The sequence below is a fragment of the Lichtheimia ornata genome (genome assembly GCF_029851405.1).
Source record: "Lichtheimia ornata isolate CBS 291.66 chromosome Unknown scaffold00027, whole genome shotgun sequence".
NCBI classification, from domain to species: domain Eukaryota; kingdom Fungi; phylum Mucoromycota; class Mucoromycetes; order Mucorales; family Lichtheimiaceae; genus Lichtheimia; species Lichtheimia ornata.
Window position 1 is genome coordinate 369,876 of NW_026695347.1, and position 24,712 is coordinate 394,587.

The 24,712-nt window shown below is 43.2% G+C and overlaps 7 protein-coding genes across 7 annotated transcripts; 3 read left to right on the plus strand and 4 right to left on the minus strand.

Moving 5' to 3' along the window:
* Positions 1-627: 627 nt before the first annotated feature.
* On the minus strand, positions 628-2,680 carry O0I10_006319 (uncharacterized protein; the record flags this gene model as incomplete). Its single annotated transcript, XM_058486349.1, has 2 exons — positions 628-1,919; positions 1,975-2,680. The coding sequence occupies 2 exons, from the start codon at positions 2,678-2,680 to the stop codon at positions 628-630; spliced, it is 1,998 nt and encodes a 665-aa protein (XP_058342961.1).
* A 1,221-nt stretch (positions 2,681-3,901) lies between these two features.
* Positions 3,902-6,013, plus strand: O0I10_006320 (uncharacterized protein; the record flags this gene model as incomplete). Its single annotated transcript, XM_058486350.1, has 2 exons — positions 3,902-4,622; positions 4,677-6,013. 2 exons carry the CDS (start codon positions 3,902-3,904, stop codon positions 6,011-6,013), a joined length of 2,058 nt encoding a protein of 685 aa, XP_058342962.1.
* A 409-nt stretch (positions 6,014-6,422) lies between these two features.
* Positions 6,423-7,076, minus strand: O0I10_006321 (uncharacterized protein; the record flags this gene model as incomplete). Its single annotated transcript, XM_058486351.1, has 1 exon — positions 6,423-7,076. One exon carries the CDS (start codon positions 7,074-7,076, stop codon positions 6,423-6,425), a length of 654 nt encoding a protein of 217 aa, XP_058342963.1.
* Positions 7,077-7,283: 207 nt separating this feature from the next.
* O0I10_006322 (uncharacterized protein) lies at positions 7,284-8,497 on the minus strand (the record flags this gene model as incomplete). Its single annotated transcript, XM_058486352.1, has 2 exons — positions 7,284-7,741; positions 7,804-8,497. The coding sequence occupies 2 exons, from the start codon at positions 8,495-8,497 to the stop codon at positions 7,284-7,286; spliced, it is 1,152 nt and encodes a 383-aa protein (XP_058342964.1).
* A 3,589-nt stretch (positions 8,498-12,086) lies between these two features.
* Positions 12,087-14,176, plus strand: O0I10_006323 (uncharacterized protein; the record flags this gene model as incomplete). The annotated part of the gene is made up of 2 exons (XM_058486353.1): positions 12,087-12,807; positions 12,870-14,176. The coding sequence occupies 2 exons, from the start codon at positions 12,087-12,089 to the stop codon at positions 14,174-14,176; spliced, it is 2,028 nt and encodes a 675-aa protein (XP_058342965.1).
* Positions 14,177-14,552: 376 nt separating this feature from the next.
* On the minus strand, positions 14,553-16,639 carry O0I10_006324 (uncharacterized protein; the record flags this gene model as incomplete). Its single annotated transcript, XM_058486354.1, has 3 exons — positions 14,553-15,880; positions 15,935-16,216; positions 16,264-16,639. 3 exons carry the CDS (start codon positions 16,637-16,639, stop codon positions 14,553-14,555), a joined length of 1,986 nt encoding a protein of 661 aa, XP_058342966.1.
* Positions 16,640-21,963: 5,324 nt separating this feature from the next.
* O0I10_006325 (uncharacterized protein) lies at positions 21,964-23,994 on the plus strand (the record flags this gene model as incomplete). The annotated part of the gene is made up of 3 exons (XM_058486355.1): positions 21,964-22,669; positions 22,727-23,354; positions 23,490-23,994. The coding sequence occupies 3 exons, from the start codon at positions 21,964-21,966 to the stop codon at positions 23,992-23,994; spliced, it is 1,839 nt and encodes a 612-aa protein (XP_058342967.1).
* Positions 23,995-24,712: the final 718 nt, after the last annotated feature.

Sequence of the window (24,712 nt, forward strand, 5' to 3'; positions counted from 1 at the left end):
ATCATGCAGAATACTTTTCTTCTGAGTATCATGGATAAAGCAGTTCATGGCGTCAAGCTTTCGTTTTAGTGATCCACAATAGCAAATAGCATCCTCCGTTCTCTTAACTGGATGAGAAGCTCATCCAGACTTTTAAAGTGCAAAACAATAGAATAAGACGGCATGTATGTTACATGGCAGCTGCATCATCTTCCTATGCTGCTATCATTCACTAGTCTTTTCTCACCACTTATGATCCTTTGTGCAATTACCGTTGGCATGCTTGTATGCTGTTTATGATTGATAAATAGACCACCTACAGGTGGCTTCGGGATAGGTGGACCACGATGGGCTCACGCTTCTAATCAAAATCTTCATGCAGCCACTATGCTCTGTAATCAGGATATCCCACCATCTACATATGGCATTCACCCTCTCCCTAATACCAAAGAATAGCTGTATGACAGGCTAAAAAAAGGATAGCCTTTACGAGTCATGCAAATGGGACAAGATAACCAGCAATATGGCATGTCTAGGGTGTTGATCACTAGTGGTGTATATGATAAGATGATTTTATTGTTTGCCTTATCCAGTAGCATGCCAAATCTCGAATGTAAACACGGAAACGTACATGGTAATTTTATTTACTTATAATAGGTTAGTGAATTCCTGCAGCATTCTGTCGACAACTATAACTTCCAAATCAGGTCGGTGCATCATGAGACGGCCAATTGCATCCTTGTTTACTTTGTTGAGGCGATGCTGAGGGCGAATTCGAATACACTTTAGCTGTGAAAATGTGTGCAAGGCGGCCAAAAAGTCACCATGGTACATGATGCCATTAATTGAAACCGTAAAGTGTTGTAAATATTGAAGGCGTTTCAAAATATTGATCGCATGTGTGGTTGGTGGCCTTCCTAATCCGATATCAAGATATATCAACTGGGGGCAACCATTCACAAGCTCTTCAAGGATCGTTGTCGGGTAATCCCACATATAGTCCAAGATTGTCAAACGCTCAAGCTGATTCAAACGGGAGATAATAGGGAGCCCTTGATGCATTTGTTCCATGCTATCGAACCGGACAACAAGCTCTTTCAAATGGGAATGATGGGAAAAGCGACCGAGATATCGTATGATGGGCGCCATGTTGTCAGGACTGCTTCCACGGGAAAGGAGGAGTGTCAACTTTTTCAATTTGGGTGGGATCGTATCAAGCACTGTATGATTTGAGCATATGGCCCTGGATGTTATCGTCAGGTCCTCAAGCATGGGAGCATTGGGTGGTAGCCACCAACCAGCAGATTCAATCACAAGCTTCGTAAGGCAAGGGTATTCGATAGCAGTGATCTCGTTGTCGTTGTAGTTGTCCAATGGCATATACCATTTCATGCGATTGAGTGTACTCGAATAATCCTTCAAGAGGGCTGCGATCTCGTGTTGATTGAAATGATGCCATGCGTAGTTGCCCATACAAAGATCCGTAATTCCAGGCCTTCCGTATGGCTGCCCGTTATCCGCATACGTAAGCTCGGCCTTTCTTTCTTCATTGTAAACGTTAATCCGAAGGTCGTGCAATGATGGACAATACTTTGGGACCACAAATGCAGATTGTAGATCAATGCACGGCGAGAGTATGAGTTTCTTGAGCGATGGAAAACGTTCCATAATCCCAACCACCTCCTCCTTGCTGATAACATCTCTTGTCAAGGTAATCGATAATAGTGTCATCTTCGGCATCGGTGTCGTAGGAAGAGAACTCAAGTCAACTCCATGGAATCCCATCACTCGTAATGTACTCAAATTGGGGCAAGTGGAGACAATGTCGGCTATCGATAATACGCCATCCTCGGTGTGAAGGGAGATAAATAGATCCGTCAACGTGGTGCTGATCGACTTTAATGCTGACAAAAAGTAGCCATCTTGTGGATTTCTATACTCTGATAAAGATCGTGGTCAATAAGAGAGAATGATACAAATGGCGATAACACTTACGATAAATACATAGCTCCCTTAATGAGCCAAAGTTATTTCCAAGTAATAAATCACTCAACCATGCTTCTCCTGAATAATAAGCGATCTTCAATGTCTTGGTGTATTGAGAAAGCCGAGCAACTTGTGGGCATCCTTCGTAATAAGCATCATCGATTATAAATTGCAATCCACCAAAGCATTGAGCGAAGCGTTCACGCCATCCAATAGACACATTCAGCTCCGGTTGAGGTACCCATGCCTCCAGAGGACAACTGGGAATGATTAACGGTAGGAGCGTTGTCATGACAATGTCGACAGGAAGTTTGCTGATAAAGTCAATGCGTTTGATTTCGCGTTGCTCAGCATCCTCTCTTGTACGCTGCAATGTCGCATAGTGTGCATCCTTTTTATCAACAGCACCGAGCCCTTGGCTGCAGATAATAATGACGCGGTGTGGTTTTCCTTGCTGGATGTAAACTTCGGCTTCCCGTATATACCCAAGGGGTGAAGATGGTGACATGCGTTGCAAAAGTTGGGCATCGCGAACAGCCGATTCGTAGTTGGCACACTTTGTCAAGCCCATGTCGCGTAGATTCAAGGCTGACAAGATGGAGTCGAAGCATTGTTGTAATTGTGTTGTAGAATCGTAAACAAGCTGTGCATATTTTTCACTGGAAGCTGGTAACGTGGGTTTTTGACAGAGGTCGTTCCAAAACGCAAGATTCATTGTGTTGTGCAAGCAACAAAGCAAAAGCCTACCCTCCGATCGAGAAAAAATAGAGTCGGACATTTATAGAAGCAGCCATCACCACCGTTGCCATGCTTGAATCACCCATAGCAACCCTTCAATAAAACATGCAACCCGTTGTACATGATGGGATAGTCTTGTACTGTGGGGAAGGAAATACACCATAGGTGGTTTACATTCAGGAACCTGGGGAGCCATGCTGATCGTATTTTTTACCATACAAACTTTGTGTCACCCAGCCTTTATTACAATGATAGGCAAGCGATGATCGTGTATCCAAGAAAAGTGTCTTGGAATAATGGTAACTAATCATTCAATGGAATACTGCTCCTTTCTACCCTGCATTGATTGATCCATGGCCTCAAACTCTTTACTTTCTGAAGGATGAATCATCATCTTGCGTTACACAGCATGCAGGCGTTACACAGCGTCCAACTAGATGATGATTCAACTCTTTTTACTTCTATGCTCATTTTATCATCGATGACAAGTATCAGTCCTCTTCCCGGATTGTACGGCAAAGTGTAATGGTTCCATCTTGAACACAAAAACTCAAGCCCCATGGCACAACCCCATTGATGTATTTCAAGCTTACACGCTAATCTAGCCCTATACTTTAGGGCAAGATGGTTATTATTCACAAGGGCCTTATCATGATCCCTCATTGTTTAATGCTTATATAATGTGAACATTGGAAAGGAGATCACAAGCTGCCAGAGGGATGGGTGATGTACGACATGCCGCTATGATTGTTACACCAAATGTTGATGATGATGCTTTACAGCGGCTGTGTTCTGCCCCACAAAGAAAAGAAGCACAACGTGATTTAAGCATTACCCATTGAGATCAAAGTGTTAGCCTGATGCTGCCTTGATGCCGGCTCTTCGACCAAAAGGTATACGATAAAAAGGATGGTTTTTATAGCGCCTGCACCAATACAACATTGAATTACACACAATATCACCATGCATGTATGAGAACATATATCCAAAAGAATTACTGTGATAAGTGAATTTTGAATTTGAGAGCAAGTTGACTAGTAGGGTGGTGAAGAAAATGAACGTTGGGGTACATGATGGGGGTGGGTGATCGACCAGCAAAAGCCTGTGTAACACGGTCACGCACATGGCAACAAGCAAGCAATCAAGCGGGGGGAGGAGTGTCTTGAATTTACGACTTGCTCCTTTATACCACGGCGGCATGTTCGAGACCGACATTGACATTCTGTGTCCTTCTCAATCTACTCTCACCACCAATGACAACTCTTCCATTGACAACGCGATCAAACTGCAGACAAGCCTTGCGCAACATCACCTACAAAAGCTTTTGTTGGCTCTTAATGTGAGAGCATCGCTACTCGTGAATGCCGAACGACTCGATCTAGCAAGGAACGACGCCATCGCTATGACGAATCTAGCACCTTCTTCACCCTTGGGTTATCTTTGTGGCGGTGGTATCCATTCACTTCGCTTGAATTACGCGTCAGCAATCAGAACGTATGATAATGGATTGAAACGAGTATCACGCTCTCACCCACAATATGATCGACTTCTGCACGCACGAGCAACAGCATTTGAAAAGTACGACACACGTGTTGATTTCATCAGCAAGTTACCATTGGATATCGTGACACACAACATTATACCAAGGCTATTGCAAGGTCGAAGACTAGTTGAGATTGAATTCGCATGCCAGTATTTTTATGTATCGCGTACATGGCGACAACGACTAGCGTTAGCGAGTGGATTGCATTATGAAATTGGACCGGTAGCTTTATCTGCGGTAGGATTTGAGCGCGTACAGGATCTGGCACCTTTTATGAGATCATTGGCAGTCATCCAGCCGATGAGAGAGATCTTATCCAAAATCACCAAACGGCGTCTTCGTAGATTCAACATGTTGAATAAATTGCGTGTGGTTGGTAGGTAATATGGGGATACGGGATGAATCTCATTGGCTAACATGCATTTATTAGAAAGTATCTCACGGGGACCTACTTTGCTACTTTCATCGCTACGTTCATTGAGCAACACATTGACGGATCTTGATCTTGAATATGGACGCTATCTACCAGCCAAGAAACCGTATCGATTATGCGACATTTTGGATGCATGCCCGAACCTTTTATCAATTCGTATATCGTGTGGAGACATTGACATGTCATCGACCAGCAAAACCTATCCCAAGATTATTAAGTTGGAAGTATGGAATCGGGATGCTGAAGTGACCCAAGACAACATCCTTTCTCTTTTTGGACCGTTTCCCAATCTACGTTACTTGAAATTGTATCCTCCGTTGGGGTCTTTTATGCTTCCAGTGATTGATCAGCATTGTCCATTATTACAGCAGCTCATATTGACAGGACGCACGCCTGACTTTTATGATGTGGATGACATGCCAGAGGGAAATACAGGTCTACGTCTTCTCAGTGTTCCCACCAGTGACTTTGATGACGGCTTCAAGGAGGATGAGATGGTGCAATACTTGATCAAACACAGCGAGACATTGGAGGCCTTTGGTATCGTAGCGTCAAGTCGCTTTAGTGAACCAAGAACATTACTACAAGATGCAACAAGTCAACAAGTAACATTCAAAGTATTACGCCAAATCAACTATTTGCATGATTCGGAGGAGAGCTTGATTTCATTTCTTTTGTGGATGATACAACATGCACCTTGTTTGGAATCGGTGGAGACTATTTCTGGTATTGATCAAGCACCCATTATGGAAGAATTGACGCGATCAAATCACAAGCATCTCAAACGATTGGGTATGAAAGCCAGCCTTTTTCCAGCGGACGTGGAAGAGGGCTTCATGCAGCATCATGTGAACCTTGGACAGCAATCGAATCTCACCGAATTGAAAATTGAAATCCCAATTGAATTTAAATACGACTCTTGGATTGCGCTTGTTCCTCGATTAACGCAGCTCACCACGATTGAGTTTTGCACCTCGAGGATGTATGGATTTAAGTCCTTGGATTCGCTCATGCCACAGCTGGCTAATGGATGCCCTGCCTTGGAAAAACTCATCATGTCAAGCGAAATGGAACCTATGCGTTTCAGTGATCTTTATCCCATGGATCGTCATCGGAATCTCAAGCATATCATTATCAAGTGCGAGGATATATATGGTGGTGGGACCACGTTTCGAGAGCGTTTCACCAATATCGAATCGTTGCATCTCAGCGCTCTTAGATACAGCTCGGCGGATATTGATAGCTTAGAAAAGGCATCCTTTAAATTTGTGTTTACAGAGATACTATCTGATGCTCCTTACTTTGTAAATGATCTCGAAGGTAGACTTTGGTAATAGAATAAATCATCTTTGGTTGCACATATATAATAAACATACTACGCTCATCATTTACGTATGACCCAAAAAGACATGAACATACAAAGATGGTTTCTCTCGCTCGCTTCGTAACACGTAACCTTTCTTATTACACCCCGGTAGCAATAGCCAATACCATTATGACTAAAAACGTCCGTACATTCTATGTTGGTGGGTGCAAGAGTGCCTTTTGACCATTTACTTGTACCATTTGCAATATCATTGTATGGATCAAGCATGTCAAAACATCACTGTTGACTGCCATTTCTACTGGATTACGATGCCATAAAGAAAACTCAACTCATAGAATGATGACCTTTATTATGGCAGAGATTGTATGAATCAATGATACCTAAATCTCAATCATGATATAGATTTATTCGCGCAACTACAGATACGATATCTCTAAATGTGGGCTACTTTCGAGGAGTATAGATCTAATCTCTTCGTCAATCGGCCTATAGTGATTGATGCGTTCCAGATGGCGACAACGTTGTAGGCTTAAAACACCTGCCTGGGAGCCTTGCAAATCGCCAATAATGGTAAGGAGCCTTATATTTGATAAACCACCAATTTGATAAAGCATGGGGTTCGGTATGGCACCAGGGGTCCTGATAAATAGCTTCCTCAAGCTTTGACATCCTTGACGCAATGATTCGAATAGTTGTGTAAATGGCTCAGATTCAAGGTCGGTGGCGATTAAATGGAAACGTGTCAAACATTTCAATTCCGGTATGGCGTTGATGAGCATGGGGTGTGCTTCATGGAGCTGTAAGTCGATGGATTCCAAGTGTGATCCTTCTCCTTTATCCGATGTATAATCCACATGGTCTCTCAGGAATTCGGCAACAAGTAAATGATGATCTTCGGGTCGTTGTGGGTCTTGTACTTCGAAATCCACATGGCGTAGTTGTATACATTTTGCCAACGCCTTTGAGGAAGATCGGGTCATTGTATAACCCTTCAATGCCACCGTATGCAAGTAAGGAGCACGCTCAATGATCCAGTTGATGAAGGTACAAAACGGCTGTATCGTATCCATTTCGGGTGGGGCAAAGAGGGTATACGTTTGTAATGTTTTTAGTTGCGTGAATTCAGTATGCTGATCATTGTGCATGTCATCCATCACCTTCCTTGTGTCGTTTGTGCTCAATAGAGACATGAATTCCAAGAATTGTAATGTTGCATGGTGATGGATGATGAGGGGTGCGATATCATCGAGTTGAAATGGATGCAGGGCATCCGTAATTCAAAACGACACTAATCCTTGTTCTCCGTACTGCTTTATGTTGCCGAAAGGATTGGTGGTGGGTCGATCGCCATATGACAGATGTCGTAGTAACCAGGTATCTTTGACAAACAATGGCCTTGTGCTGCCTGTGATTGCCATATCCAATATCTTCAAACCAGGCATGTGTTCTCGAATCATCATCATGTCCTCTCCATCCACCGTTCCTCTCACTCCATACAGCTTAAGCTCTCTTAGCTTTGGATAAACGTGATCGATGCCTGAAATGTCGATCGTTGCTTCACAATGCAATGATATCAAGTTTGGGCACTTTTCCATGACGTATTGGAGCCGAGTTCGATAGTCCTGTTGAAGACGTATGACGCGATCTGCCTTGTATACAAACGTGAGGTCCCTTAATTGCGAACCGATCAGCTGCAACGCTAAGATGGTTTCAGCAAAGGCACCCATTCTTGAAGCTATTGCTCATGGTAGATAAGTGCTTCTATACATGCATGTCTCAATTTATATTGATACGTACCATAAACTGCCAATGTTGTCAAACATGTAAAGCGATGTTGTTGAAAGACTGCACCGAAAGGGGATTTGCATGCTTTGAGTGTAAGTGAACACGTATAATTGAATGATTGAATTACCATGTCATTGGTTTCATCCAAGGGAACAGGTGCTTGCATGGTGTATTCAAGATGATTCGATGCCATGATACGATGCCACCAAGCCCATGACACCGTGACGTATTGCCGCTGCTGATCGAATGGGTCGCAAGTGAACACCTGCTGGATGATAAAAGCGCTGATCTCCATAGGAAGGTCGCATATAAAGTCTCTACGCTTTTCACCTTGTTGAATGACTTCTGTGTTGGCTGCCTGAACGGTCTCATACAATGGGTCATGCTTATCAACACGCTCGAGTGCTTTGTCATACACATGGGATGCTGCAATGTATCGACCTTGTTCCATATGGATGTATCCTTGACACAGGTAACCGATTGCTGATGCTGGATCGATTTCTTGCATTGTAGTTGCCGTTTCCAAGGCGTTGGTGAATTGTGCACAAGCAACGTACGATCGTGCTCGCAAGTCGAGTAGATGGAGTTGAAGATTCTGTAATTCGTTGACAATGGCGAAGGTCTGCTGAATGACATGGGCATGTTGGCCTTGAGATGCTGAAGCGCGTAGGTTGTCAATAACGTCAAAGCCTATCGAGAGCGTCATGACCAAGAAGAAAGGAAGGGAAAAGAAGTGAAAAGATTCAGCGCAGCATGATGCTGCTGAGGATACGCACATAGCTTGTACAACCTCCCATGCATACCAGGCTTCAGAGTAAATCCATCTTTTCTACATGTGTCTGGCTATTTTTACTGCTTCACCCACTATCAGAATAAAAATTTACATCGTCATGAATATGTGAACTCATACAATGAGAATGTGTACGTGTGTTTTCTTTGCTTCGTTGAAAAAAGCTGCTTCAGCAAATCATCATCTCTGTGTAACATCGGATGATGATTCGTTGAACCGGTTACTTTGAAGATCTTTATGCGTTGAAGCCATTTCAGCATACCAGGGTGCTCTCGCCAAAGGTAATCAGTATTTGAATCCTCATTGTTAAACACAAAAATGGTGCTGCTCGTTGGTGCTGCCTTCTTTATACAAGTTGGTACACATAATCCTTCTACAGCGATTCATCATAAAAATCGATGTTGTTAAAGGTACGTAAACAGCGAGCTAATAGGCCATTCCACCCATTCGTCATTATTGCCCAAAACAAAGCATGTGAACGATTGTACTGCTCCAGCCCATCATCTCCACCATTTAACTTTCTTAATACGAGCTGATTTGGTTGAGTTACGCTCAAACACTAAACATCATCCGCTTTCACAAAAATCATTTTGCTAAGTTATTTGTAAACTGCCACCTAATAGCCCATTCCTTCCGTTCACCTTTGTTGTCCAAACCAATGCATAAGAAAGATTCACCTGCTCCAGCTGAGCATCACCATCATTCAACTTTCTTGATCCAAGAGGTTTTGGTTGAGTTATGCTCAAACACAAAACATAATCCACTTCCACAACAATCATTTTGCAAAGTTATTTGTAAACTGCCAGCTAATACCCCATCCATCCCATTCACCCTTTATAGTGAATCCAATACATGTGAACGATTGTCCTGCTCCAACCCATCATCTCCATCATTCAGCTTTCTTGATCCGAGTGGGTTTGACTGAAAAACGCTCAAACACAAATCATCATCCAACATGAGCATCCTTTTTTATGTAATCCAGGAAGCATTGGATTTGGGATGGGCACATGTGCTAGGCACTGTATAGAGGTTTTAAGTGTACTTATTAGATGCTCTTGGATTAGAGTAGCGTGTTTCATCCGTTACCAGAACCATCATGTGCCTCGCAAAGACATACAATTGCGCCATAATCCGCTTCAGACTTTATTGTAAACGGGCCGACAATAATTTAATGCTTACAGCAATACCCAATGTACATTCATGTAGCTACCTATGCATTCCACTTCCATCCAACATGCGTAGGTTTCGCCGTTGCTTGGATACCATACGAGATCCTCCTTGAACAGGCATATCCATCATCCAGAACTTACCATCATCCGCGAAGATCACAGCGCACGTGTACTACTTGGGGACGATGTATACCAGTAAATCCATTACTTCCGACATAATGAAACCATCCAAAAGCATCGCGATAGAAAAAGTGCAATGGAAGATGATCGCTTGCAGTGAAATTGATCTTTGATTCGAAACGGTGGTGTGTGCCATGAAATCCTTCCTTGATGATCCGAACCTATAGCGTCCACATCGAACCAAGTGAAATCAAAGTACGTGAAGATGGTGCTTGGAAAGGTAAACTGATGATGATGATGATGATGGGCACCTTCAAGCAAACAATCACTGTTAGCAATCATACACTATTCATCCCCCCCATCACCTTGCACGTACAAATAACTGATACCATGCTAAATGTATATACGCAAGCTTATGGCAGGCCTTCGTTTCCTGGCAACAGGTTTATCTGGCAAGGAAGTGTTGGTTGCCTTTAAAGCCGTTGACAATGACCACGTTCGACACAATGTTGAACACGTTGACGCGATGCTCATTGTTGACGATCGTTTCTGGTGGGGGGTGAAGTTGGCCACCGTAATAGGCGTACGACGTGGTGTGAAAGAGGAACGCTGAAACGAGTACGTGCAAGCAATGACCCACGCGAAGTTGTTGTAGAGGTGACGCGTAACCAAGAGAGAAATGTTGACACGGGTCCATGGCAGAGGAGGAATGACGAACGAGCAATGTCGACAAGGAGTAAAAGTAGAGCTTTAGAAAGAGTCACCAAGTATAAAAAAGGAGAGGTTGTTGTCGTGGTTAAAGTAAAGGGGAATATGACAGCGGCTGTTGACTCTGAGAATTTAGCCAATCAATCTCATGCGTGGGGGCTGGTGTTAGCTTGTACGACTATGAAAAAAACCATTCATCCTATATGCGAGTATAGCCATCAGTGCATTTGACATTGCCAAGCATAACGCAAGAGATCAAAATGATTTCCTTGAAAGCTATATCCACTTTATACACTTCATGTTGAGCTGGTGTCTTTTACGTCATTTATCATCCATACCACCATATGCCTTAAAGATGTCGCACTGCAGCCCCGTAGTTTTTAATATAGTAGATGTAGTAACAGACACAATATGGTCATCATTTTTATTACCCGTAATACCATTCACGAATCGATGATGCCACTAATCAAATAGACCAGATGCATTCACCATTTTCCTCCCAAGAGATGAATCATCATCACGCTTCGGTTACACTATACACAAATAGATGATGGTTCAATACCTTTGGCTTTTCTGCTCACTTTATTCCTGATAACAAAAGTCTCTCATCCTATCGATTGTATCATAGACAATCCCTCACACCACAAGGCTAAAAACTCATGATGCCACCCACGAATGGAGTTCACTTTTACAACCTGGTTGATCCATTCATTCGAACGTGCAATGGTTTATTAGATGTAAGGAGCTTATGTGTCCTGATCGCCTACGTAGTAAATGCATTTGTGCTGCAAGAATTGCCATCGATACGGTTGCCAAGCAACGCCTATCAAATAATGGAGATATAATAAGAGCCATTCATCCGTACGACGTGCAGCATCCTTGGTTACACCAAAGCCGTGTTGTTATTCTGTTTGCGTGAGAGCTGTGTCTTTTCAAACCAAGAGATGGGATTGCTATGCAGAAGGCGTAATTTGGTATATAAAAGAACCATAGTGTTTACTTTATGAGCTACAATGGGATGAGACGAGGATGCCAAACGCAAATTAACAAGAACGATCTCTTTACTTCGTCGGATGCACGTGACATGCAGGATAATGGAACATAGAACCCATATTTATTATCGCCCAATCACTACCAACAGTTGAGCACTTTTTTAATACTGTCAAGCTGATAAAAGTAAACACTATGTTGGCTGCATAAAGAATGGCCAGTGCTTCTGAAAAGCCAACATTAATAATCATCATCATTCGAGCGCTTACAGTCGTAGGGCATCGTATTTTACTCAAATCACGTTACATGTATCAGGAACTATATTTCGAAGCATTGGTTTTATAAGTGAATTACGAATTTCAGAGTAGGCTGACTGGTGAGGTGGTTAAAGTGACAGGGTTCATGTATATGATGGGGTGGGGTGATGAGCCAAGGAAAGGCTGTGTAACATGTCGTACATAAAATACAAGCGGTGTTGTCTTGGACACCAGCCGCTGCTCTTTTACCAACACGACGCCATGATCGAGACCGACATTGACATTCTGTGCCCTTCTCAATCTGCTGTTGCCAATGACAACCATTCCATTGACGAGGAAATCAAGAACCTGACAACCCATGTGCGAGATTGTGTACAAAAACTCTTGTCGACTCTTAATGCGAGAGCATCGCTACTCTTGAAAGCCGAACGACTGCAACTCGCTCTGAACGACGCGTACGCTATGATGAACATCGCACCTTATTCACCCTTGGGTTATCTATGTCTTGCTGATATTGATTCGCTTCGAGGACATTACGCTTCAGCTATCAAGTTGTGTGATGATGGATTGGAACGCGTATCGAGCTCTCACCCACAATATCAACAACTGGTCAAAGCACGGGAAGCTGCGTACGACATCAATAACAAGCGTATTGACTTTATCAGCAAATTGCCATTGGATGTGGTGGTACTCAACATTATTCCAAGGATATTGCAAGGTCGAATGGTATTCAACGTTGGGAAACGCTGCACCTATTTTGATGTGTGTCGTACATGGCGACAACGAATGGCGTTAGCGGATGGATTGGATTATGAAGTTGGACCTGATGATTTATCAGAAGATGGATATCGACGTGTATGGGATCTTGCACCTTTTACGAGATCATTGACAGTCTCACAGCCAAGGAGAGACATCTTATCGAATATCGTTAAACGGCCACATCATCGTCTTTTTAACATGTTGAAGAAGTTGACGATCATTGGCAAGTAGTAGGATGGGAAGGGTCCATATGACGTATGTCATCCTAACTTGTGTTCTTTTTAGAATGTTGGACACGGGGATCCTCTTCTCTGCTTGCATCTCTACGTTCATTAAGCAACACATTGACTGAACTCAGCCTTGAATATCGTCATCCGCTGGCATCCAAGAACCGTTATCGGCTTTGTGATGTTATGGAATCATGCCCTAATCTCGTATCCATTCGAATGTGCTGTGGCGATGTTGACATGTCGTCTGTGACTAAGATTTATCCCAAGCTTGTCAAGTTGGAGTTGCGCAATCATGCTTCCAATGTGTACGAAGGAGATATGGCATCCGTTTTGCATCCATTTCCGCAGCTGCGTGTCTTGAAACTCTTTTCTGTATCCGGGTCAGACATCTTTCCAGCCATTGATCAATGTTGTCCATTGTTACAGCACCTCATCTTGTCATTGCAATCTCGCGATTTTCCCCATATTTTGGATACACCAGAGAGACCAGGGCTTCGTGCACTGAGCGTCATCAACAACATCGACTTTGGAAATTTCAAGGAGGATGATATGGTGAACTACTTGATGGCACACAGCGAGACCATGGAGGTTTTAGATATCACGTCACACTTTGCATTTCGTGCACCGAACGATTTACTGCAGCGAGAAGCGAGTCAACAAGTGACATTCAAACAATTGCGCCGAATTTCTTATCCTTTTGATGCTCAAGAAGGCCTTGTTTCATTTATTTTGTGGGTAATACAACATGCACCTCATTTGGAATCGATCGAGTGTGTTACTGGCCCGCAACAAGTGCGCATTATGCAAGAGCTAACTCGGCCTCATCATCACGCCTGTCTCAAACGCCTTGGTATGCGACCTACCCGTTCTACTTTGGAGGGAGAAGCGAGATTGATACAACATCATCTGGATCTTGGGCAGCAATCGAACTTGAGAGAATTGAAGGTTTCCCTTACAGAACATTTTATCCACAACTCATGGCTCCCGTTGATTCTTCCACTAACGCAGCTGACCACGCTGGAACTTTCTGCCAGATTGGATCAAGGGTTCGTCTCCTGGAAGCCGTTCATGTCAAAGCTCGCTGATGGATGCCCTGGCCTGGAACAGCTCACAATGACAAACGACTCACGGACTATGAATATCAATGCTGTTAATCCCATGTATCGTCACAGCAATCTCAAACGCATCGTGATTAATTGCCGAGCAATATATGGTGATCTATCCTTTTTTTGCCAACGTTTTACAAAGCTGAATTCATTGCATCTCAAAGTTACAAAATACAATTGGGAAGACATTCATCGTTTAGAAAGAGGATCATTTAAACTGGTATTGACTCCAAAAAGGGCACGTGGTCCTTCCTAGTTCCATAAGATAGATGTGCTTCATGCAAATAAAAACAGCTAAAATGGATCATCTCAAATATTCTCATCCACTACAAACATTCGTTGCGTCTACGTACATCCTTGCTTGATCCTTACAAATGATACACAATGATGGTTTGAACGCCAGCGTGATAGCGGTTGACGAATGAGGAATGTGGTCAAGGAGCGAAAGTAAAGCTGTAGAAAGTGGATCATCCATTGCACCGTTACTGTTACTACCCATTTCAATCGGCCTACCATACTATAAACAAGTTCAACTTCGAAGGACCCATATGATGATGATCTTTATAGTAAGATAGCGTGCATGATGATGGATGATAACCAAATCTCAATAAAGAGGTACATTTATTTAACAACTACGAAGACGATATTTCTAAACGTGGATTACTTTTGAGGAGCATGGTCCGAATCTCGTCGTCAAGTGGTCGATCATGGATGATGCTTTTTAGATGGTGACAACGTTGTAGACTTAAGACACCGGCATCTGCACCAGACAAGTCACCATTCATTGTAAAGGTCTCTAGATTGGATAAACCGCTAATTTGGTAGAGCACGGCGTTGGGTATGGCATCATTGATGTTGATAAACAGCTTCCTCAGCCCTTGGCAACCTTGGCGTAATGACATAAATAGTTGTGTAAATGACCCTGATTCAAAATCGTTGGTGTTTAGATGGAAGCTGGTCAAACATTTCAATTCTCGTATGGCGGTGATGAGCATGGGGTGTACTTCATACAGGTGTACGTTGATGGATTCCAAATGTGATCCCCCTTTATCAAGCATATAATCCACATGGTCTCTCAGGAATTCTGCTACAAGTGCATCATAATCTCCTGGCCGTCGAGTGTTATGAATTTCAAAATCCACATGGCGTAGATGCATACATTTGGCCAAGGCCCTCAAAGAAGATCGATTCATAGTGTACCCCTTTAATGCCACCGTGTGCAAGTAAGGAGAACGCTCGATGACCCATTCGATGAAATTGCAAAACGGTTGTAGCGTTTCTGTTCCGAATGGGGTGAAAAGCGTATACGCCTGTAATCTTTTCAGTTGCTTGAATTCAATATGGCAATCCTTGTTCATGGCATCCATCATCTTCCTTGTATCAGATGTCCCCAACATGGTCATAAACTCCAAGAATTGCAACGTCGCATGGTGATGAATAATGAGTGGTCCAATATCATCGAGCATAAATGCATGTCTAACATCAGTGATGGAAAAAGACGCCAATCCTTGTTGTCCATATTGCTTCACGTCCTCAAATTGTTGGTGCTTCCTCTTTATTCGTTCGCCATATGCCAGATGACGAATGCATGGTAACCAGGTATCATCCATCGTTAAGGGCCTTGCGCTGAATCTCATAGCCATATCCAATGTCTTCAAACCAGGCAGGTGGTCTCGAATCATAATCTTGTGCTCTCCATCCTCCGCTCCTCTCACACCATACAGCTGGAGCTCTCTTAGTTTTGGATAAACCACCTTGATACATGTAATGTCGATCGCTGCTTCGCAAAACAATGATTCCAGATTGGGGCAGGTTGCGAGTATATGCCTCAGTCGAGTTGTCGATTGGTTCTTCCTGGGATAGAGGCGAGGGCCCTCGCTTGAGATCACGAGTTTCGTTAATTGTGTACCAATACACGCCAATGCTGAAATGCTTTCATCAAGATGATCCGCCGATGCAGCTATTGTTATATAGTAAGTGTGCTGTGTCTATGCACATGCATGATAAAGCTTACCTCGATACGTATCGTATAATGCCAATGTTGTCAAGCGTGTAAAACGATAATTCTCAAAGAGGGGTCCCAATGGATGTTTCCATAACTCGAGTGTAAGTGATCGCGTATAGCTGAAAGATTCAATCACCATGCCATTGGTTTCATTAATGGGAACATGTGCTTGTATGCTGTATTCAAGTTGGTTGGATGCCATGATACGGTGCCACCACGCCGATGATACCATGACGTATTCCCGTTGCTGAGCAAATTCCTGGTGAATGAGAATATTATGGACGATAAGAGCTGTGATATCCATGGGAAAGTCGCATATAAATCTCTACGCTTTTCACCTTGTTGCATGGCAACGCCTTTGGCCGTCTCGATGGACCCATACAATGGATCATGCTTATCAACACTCTCGAGTGCTTTGTCATACACGTGGAGTGCTGCAACGTACCGTCCTTGTTGCATATGGATGTACCCTTGACACAAATAGCCCAGTGCTGATGCTGGATTCATTTCTTGCATTGTACTTGCCGTTTCCAAGGCGTTGGTGAATTGGGCACAAGCAACATACGATCGTGCTCGCAAGTCGAGTAGATGGAGTTGAAGATTCTGTAATTCGTTGCCAATGGCGAAGGTCTGCTGAATGACATGGGCATGTTGGCCTTGAGATGCTGAAGCACGTAAGTTGTCAATAACGGTAAAGTCTATCGAGTTGCGCATGACCGAAAAGGAAGCGAAAGAAAAGAGAGGATGATTACAAGCAGCAGCATGGGGCTGAGGATAAGCAGAGAGCTTGTACAACGTGGTATGCCGACCAACCTTAGGTTTAGCCAACCTTTTAGCCCAGTATATGAGTATTTGCAATGCTTCATCCAGATTCACAATAAAAACCTATATTATCATTAAGATTCGAAGCCATACTATGTGAATGTGTACGTGTACTTTCTTTGCTTCGTTGAAGAAAGCTACTTCAGCAAATCATCATCTCTGTGTAACATCGGATGATGATTCGCTTTACTGAACGATGGATATGAATCTTTGGAGCAGGCGCATTTTTCATACATTGTCAAATCCACAATGGGCTAAATTGGGTACGATTGGTTATTAGCATCCAATCTATGAAGGACCATCAGACACTGAACCCATATCATCCATTGATGCTTTAATCCTTTTTTCTTCGCTTTCGTATACAAACATCGCCTTTAGCACCTATCTCACTATAAATGTGCATATGAGTCGCAATTGAAAAAGACCCACCTTTATCATAGCAAAATATACACGCACCTGTAACTCAAAATCTCACAATGCTACATGAGCTCTTTTTGGAACCAGCATGCTCAGCATGGTCGAAAGTACCTTGTGTGAAAGTTTCAGGATCGAACTCGTCAATAGCAATTTTTGCATTTGTCGATCCCACCCAAAAAGTTTCAAGAGGTCGACCTGATTTTATTTTGGCGGGTGGTGACATGGCCAAATTTGAGATTAACGAGTTCGGTCTTGAAACTGGTACACAAGGTTGCTTGAGCTTGGCTGAGCACGATGGTTGCAAAAAGAGCCCATGCTTCATTGTGACATTTTGAGTGATGGTTGTCTTTATGCAGTAAACATGATGCTATATGACAAAGTCGCCTTTCTCAATTGTCACTGATATAACGACTTATAGTGCAATAGCTGCACGAGGGCGTGTTTGGGTAAGAAAGCAAAGAAAACAGGATTAAAACAGCAATGGATGATATGTATACGCTATCTCACAGTCATTCATACATTGTAAGCTATCAGCCAATTCCACCCAATCAAGACCATCATGGATTCGATAACGTATGAAAAATGCACCTGCTCCAAAGATTCATTTCCATCATTCAGGTGTCTTGATCCGAGCTGATTTGAGGAAATTACAGCCACGTAATGGGTACATCGCTTCCAACATGCAACGTATACGGGTGTATGGAGTAGAGCTAACCTGATCGAAGCGTAGCTCATCCAAATTGGCTCGGATCAATGTAATTAAACCATGAAACGGAACCTTGGAGCAGGCACATTCACCACATGTTGTCAAATCCACAATCAGCTCAATTGGGTGGAATTGGGTAATAGCATCCAATCTATGAAGGACCATCAGACACTGAACCCATATCATCCATTGCTCTTTTAATCCTTTTTTCTTCGCTTTCGTATACAAACATCGCCTTTAGCACCTATCTCACTATAAATGTGCATATGAGTCACAATTGAAAAAGACCCACCTTTATAATAGCAAAATATACACGCACCTGTAACTCAAAATCTCACAATGCTACATGAGCTCTTTTTGGAACCAGCATGCTCAGCATGGTCGAAAGTACCTTGTGTGAAAGTTTCAGGATCGAACTCGTCAATAGCAATTTTTGCATTTGTCGATCCCACCCAAAAAGTTTCAAGAGGGCGAGCTGACTTCATTTTGGCGGGTGATGACATGGCAAAATTTTGAGATTGACGAATTCGATCCTGAAACTGGCATACCAGGTTGCTTGAGCTGGGCTGAGCACGTTGGTTCCAAAAACAGCCCATGCTTCATTGTGACATTTTGAGTGATGGTTGTGTTTATGCTGTAGACATGATGCCATATGAAAAGTTGTCTTGGCTCATTCCCAATCGCCTCAATCATACTGCAATAGAGCAGAAGCTGCAGCTTGAGCTGCTTGTATTAGAAACGCAAGCGGATGCGATCACGATTGATAACGAGCACGAGCCTATAAAACTTGCAATTGAAGTACCAACAATAACAACCCCACCTTGAAACAAGATTGAACACACACACAACATCATTACTACCGCGTTTGCCTTTTATTTATACAGCTTTCCTTGTGTCCCATATCAATAATACTATTACCCTCCTGCATGTGATGTAACGTGTTTCATCCTCGGTCCAGGAATCTGCTTTTATATGTTGTCCCGTATATAGATGAGTACCCCATCATTCATTCGGTCACCTCTTGAAAGGCAACAATAGTAAAGCATGTTGCCATGGGGAGATTGGTTGCCTTGGCTGCGATAGCGGTGTGTATGTTGCATGCATGCATCATTGGCAGTGGCTGATTTCCATGTGTTTGTGTCAAAAGGGTGATATGTCTACTCAGCTTCTCCTTGCTGCTTCTTACCCAGACCTTATAACAACGCGTTCTTGGTTCGACATGGAGCCCCTCATTAGTCACCGACATGTGCAAAAGGGTGTCACCGAAGGTACGTAACGTGTGAATACGGTGTAAAAGCCGACTTGCCTTTGTTTACTGTGCATACTGATATGCGTGTGTTTTCACAGCTTTCTTGCTTGAGGAAAGTCGACAATTTCAAGATTGAGAGAGGAATGTGGAAAGAGATTCTGCTCACGAAGGGCAAAGGTAGCACTGGTGATGGGGTAAGCAAGACCACTTGAAACGTGTGCAGCAAAGGGATTCATTGATGTGCTCTATAGGCATGTTTCTTCTACTCAATAGTAGCAACCTTTATCCGCGACTCGATCACGTGCCAGCAAAGCGACAACCGAGCATGGGAAGATGTTTCGATTATTCGAGATGGTATGTACAAAGGGCAGTGATACTGAAGGCAAGGGGGTGGATTATAAGAGGATGATTAATTGATTAAAGCAGGGTCATCAAGAATTGCCATCATCATTGAATTTGTACATTGCTGGTAATGTGGGTACATTGGATGGGATGGTACCAAGCAGGGTATGTGCACTGTAACAATGCAAGGGGTAATGCTGATACGTTTGATCTTCTTGGAATGTGCCTCAAGACCATGCAGCAACGCAACGGATTACATTCCTCGTACGGGATCATGGTGATACACAGTGTGTTTGGATACACTTTTCATTGGTCACTCTTTCCGGTAAGTGTATTTAGGTACATTGGATTTTGGTTACCAAGTACTAACGCATGCCTATTTAGTTGTTCGCTTTTGAGGTCTTTATGGTGGTTGGATTGGGAGGAATTTCTCATGGTTTGCGTGCACAAAGGCATTGGTACGTGGAATACATGAGGGAGGGAATGCTTGCGAGGCCAACAGTGGTTATTATTTCAAGCTGCTTACTGTATGATGTTCCTATTCAAGGGCAATCCTCGAAGCATGCACATTGTACTGCTTGTTGGATGCAGCACACGGATCATCATGGGATGATGGCAACCTCCACCACGCCCTTTCTTCACCCAGGTCCTTTCGCACGATTGAGTCGACATCTTTCTTCGTCACCTACTGCTTTATTACATTGTGTCGCAGTGGTTGGTGGATATCCATATATTCGAAGCAATGCTTTTATCGGTATATTCGGTGCTCAAGGGATACTTGGTGGATGACACTTGGCGTTGATGAGGTATGTTTGGATTATGGATGTTGTATGAGCGGCTATTTTCAAGGAGGTACTTTTTCAACAAGGATCAGGTTTCGTATCCATCCACTGGAGGATATGAGGTATGGTAAGAGCACATTGGGTTCGATATAGTGTATTAGCGTTTTCCATTGTAGCATCAATGTAGCCTTGGTTTAGCCAATAAATAGGATTAGTATTAAATCTTGCATATGACATCAGCATCGAAGATGTGGATTGCCTTGGGCATGGTGACTTGTAAAGTGGATGATGTATGATGCTATGTTCTAAGAGAGATCATGATACTTATTTAAAGAATGCATGTAATTGCGGATCGTCATTTGTGTTTATCTTAAGTTTCAAACGTTAGTACTCCGGATGATGCATGGCCACACTGAGTTCATCCAAACAGATCATAAAAGCAAAGCTATAGATGGATTACATGGCCAAAGATATGCGTTCTCCATAAAAGTTGTTCATTGCCATATGATTGCGAACACTTGCCTCTCACATTTTTCATGATACCCATCAAAGTGATCCACCTTGGTCAAGCGTAAAAGTAACTTAAATGGAATAATCCTGGAGTACAGTGGATTCTCGAACCACCACAAGCCAGTACGTGTTATTGTATTGCCATAGTACGTATTGCAAAATACTTTATTGGATAGGATACGGGGCTACGCTAACGGCTCCAGCAACGCCATCATGTGCATCATCATGCAGCATACCATTCCAATCACAAGTGCTCTTACCAAATCCGTTGTGTTTTGGTCCACGCGTACAGCCATTCCTGTTGCATCGATGCATACCAAACCCGATCCTCCTTGAACAAGCACATCCAAAGATCCATCATCCAAACACACCTCATGAACAAAAACAACCACCAGCGATTCAGTTTGACTTGAGCCTTGAATTCATAAAGATCACCATTACCTGAAAGACAATAGCAGCATCCAACAGCAAGCCGGTGGAAATGTAATGGGCACCAAGAAGAAGGTGAACAGATGTTGAACCTGGATCCTGACAAAAAAACTTGTTTGAGAAAAAGGTGACCTGTAGCTTGGAGCTCTCGTTCGGCCGTAAGCGTGATGAAGTCTAGCAAGAGCCAACAAGTGCCTGTACAAGATGATTATTAGCAGCTTGCAACAAAGAAACCCCCTTTTCGAGTACTGCCAAAGTTGTCCCCATAATATTGCACATACCAAGCCATACACCGATGTGAGAGTGCACCTATCCAAGTTTGTAAGAAACTTTGGTTCCCTGGCAACAGGTGTATATCGTTAAGCATGCTTGGGTGCTGTTGTAGTGGTAGAGATGTACCAGCTTTACACCACGACCTAGGCAATGTCCATGGTTGGCGACTGTATTCAGTGGGGTAGTCATTGTGAAGCGTGCAAGTTGTTCAAGTTGTTTAAAAGAGAAAGCCGAAACAAGGAAACAAGAGGTGACGCGTAACCAAGGAGACGAATGAATGCTGGCTGGCAACGAATCTGTCGGTAGATGGGAACGAGGAATGCTGACAGGATGTAATAGTATAGCGTTAAAGAGGGTTGTCAGGTATAGAAAGGTGTGGTTGTTGAAGTGGTCGTTTTGAGTAGAGAGAAAAAAAGCAGCCGCTTTTGGCTCGGAGGATGCAGCGTATAAATCCTATTGACGACGCGTGGCTTCATTCGGGCCGTTCTTTTTCCTCAGCCAATCGACAATGACGCATTCTATTTGGAGCCATTTATGCCACCAACCCACGGTTACAGCTTCTACCGACAAGTATGAACACCTTGTTTACGAATCGACAGCTGAACTCCATCAATCGTTTGAACCCGTCATGTCAGCTTTGGATCGACGCGCCATGGCATTGGCAAAGAGCGCCAGCTTTGAAGCAGCCCTTCGCGATGCTAACGCCATACAACAACTCTCGCCTTCTTCAGCACGTGGTTATATATGTGCAGCCAAAGTTTACAGTGAACAAGGAAAACAACGCCATGTCATCGATACCTGCAACCAAGGACTCGCTATGATTGATAGAATGGATGCTGACTATGACACTTTGCAACGAATGAGGATGGATGCTGAGCAACGCGACAACACACGTATTGATTTTATCAGCCAACTTCCTGTGGACATTGCCATCGCAACCCTCATTCCTCTCTTTATGAACCATGTTACCATGATTGTCCTCAGACGAAACCCCTTTTTATCTGTGTCCCATACTTGGCTTGATCGTATTGTTCAATCTCTCGGTGGATTACCTTTCCTTATTAAATCCAAGGACGATCTCGCCTTGCTATATGCGATTAGGCTCTCTCGACATACCAGGGATTTGCATGTTAGAGATTATACCAAAGGAACATGGCTCGGCGATTTATTATTGAATAACGACTTTTCCTCGTTACAAAAGTTGCATGTTGACAGTAAGTTGTACCTTTTGCTTATGAAGCTTTGTTTATTTACGACTTTTACTATTGAAGACTTCGGGAGCAAACACATCAACCACTTTTTGGCATCCTTGAGATCCGTCGGCAACACTTTGACGCATTTGCAACTTGACACGGAAGGAGGGCCTGCCATAGATATACTCGACGTTATGACAGCATGCCCCAAATTGACCACACTCTGCATATACCATATTATGCATGTTAATGTCAGCTCGCGACCTATGATAACATGGCCCACCTTGACAACATTGACACTTTTATTTGCATACAACCCCATCAGCTGTGACCAGATAATCAGCATCTGGAAGCGATTTCCTTCACTCAAGAAGCTTGAACTTGATCCATGCACCGACATTTCATCAACGTTTATTGTCCCAGACTATCGTCCATCGATGAAAAGTCTTCACCTTAAGATGTCCTTTACGGGTGCTGAGCTTATCTACACGGATGAAGGAAACAGCAATGAAGAGCCAGGGTTGACAAAGCTGATCATTGAGCCGTTTGAGTTATATGCAGGGGAGACGTGCAAGGATACCAGTTCTATCATAAAGAGATACCACAACACGCTTGAGCACCTTGAATGGGATATGGATACTAGCAAGGATACAGAAAACATTGAGCACCTTCAGTACCCTCGTCTCAAGAAACTTCGTCTCTGTTGGTCTGGATGGCAAATACCACGCAATGCGCCAATGATTGAGGACTAGGCGTTGTCATCGAGAGTCATACAACCACACCCTGAAGTACTTGACACGATCCCGCCACACTTGAAAAGATTAGAGTTGGACCTCGAAAGGAGGCCTCAAGTAGTCGACAAGTCATTTCTCCTCCATTATCTTAAACGTATCGCCCGACAATGCCAGCTCAAAGAACTTTTATTGCGCTTAAACAACACGGATCAAATCGCCGGTATCCTCGATGCTATCTACCGCTATGCTCAACTTGAATGCCTAAAGATCAGTATTGACGGAAGGTGGGATCCCAATGGAATGGAAAAGTTCTTTGATGGCCTTGTCATATCATGCCCTCATTTATCTTGCCTCGAGCTCAGAAATATAACTGCACCATCGGCCAATACTTTGAATACCCTCAAACGCCTTGAACATTTACAGCGGTTTGCATGCTCGATCGATGGGACGGATAATTTGGATGACTTTTGGGATGCACTTCGAACGTTTTCTCAGCTCAAGCACATTAGGATGTATCCTATTGCTGATTGCCACCGCGACAGAGTCAAGTCTCTTATGGGTCAACGGCCTGACATGAAGGTCATCTATAGCATACATGCTCCACACTTCTGAGCGATCTTTGTATCACAGCCAATAAATCACTATCTCATCATCATCATCGTAATTTTCATCATTTGTTGCCATCCATAATGTAGCATACAGTAAAGGCTTCCAACATGCTTGAACATGTTCATCCCCACATACATGTTGTCATTCGACAAGAATTATTATTGGCATCACATGCAACCGTGTTGAGGGATAATTCGGGGATTACTGGTTTGGTGTTGGGCGTAACACTACCCATCATGGATGTTATAGAACGTCACATGCTCATCACGATCGACTATGTTGGCGATGTTTTATTGTAGACAACATGACCCCAGCTTCATTTATAGTGTAGCGCATTTTTTATCAAGCTGATTTTGTCAACATGCGCGTATAGCATACTGGATTGAGTTATAGCACTGCCTAAAGTCGTGTCATCGACCTTCTCATGCGTTTCACTAAACGTATCCATGCCATGTTTGTTTGTTATCGTAGGTTACACAACGATGATGGAAGTTGGTTCATCACCACATCACATAAGGTGGTGATCAAATGCACGATTGCAAACCAGCAGAAATAACACGATACGATGGATTTAATGTACACCATATCTTGATAGGCATGGCTACCATGTTTCTTGTTGTTCGAGCATAGGTTCAAAGATGGGATGATGATCTGTAGAACAATAGATCACTAAACAAAGATGCAGCTCGCAGATTTTTCCTCCATCCCCATGCATGTTGAT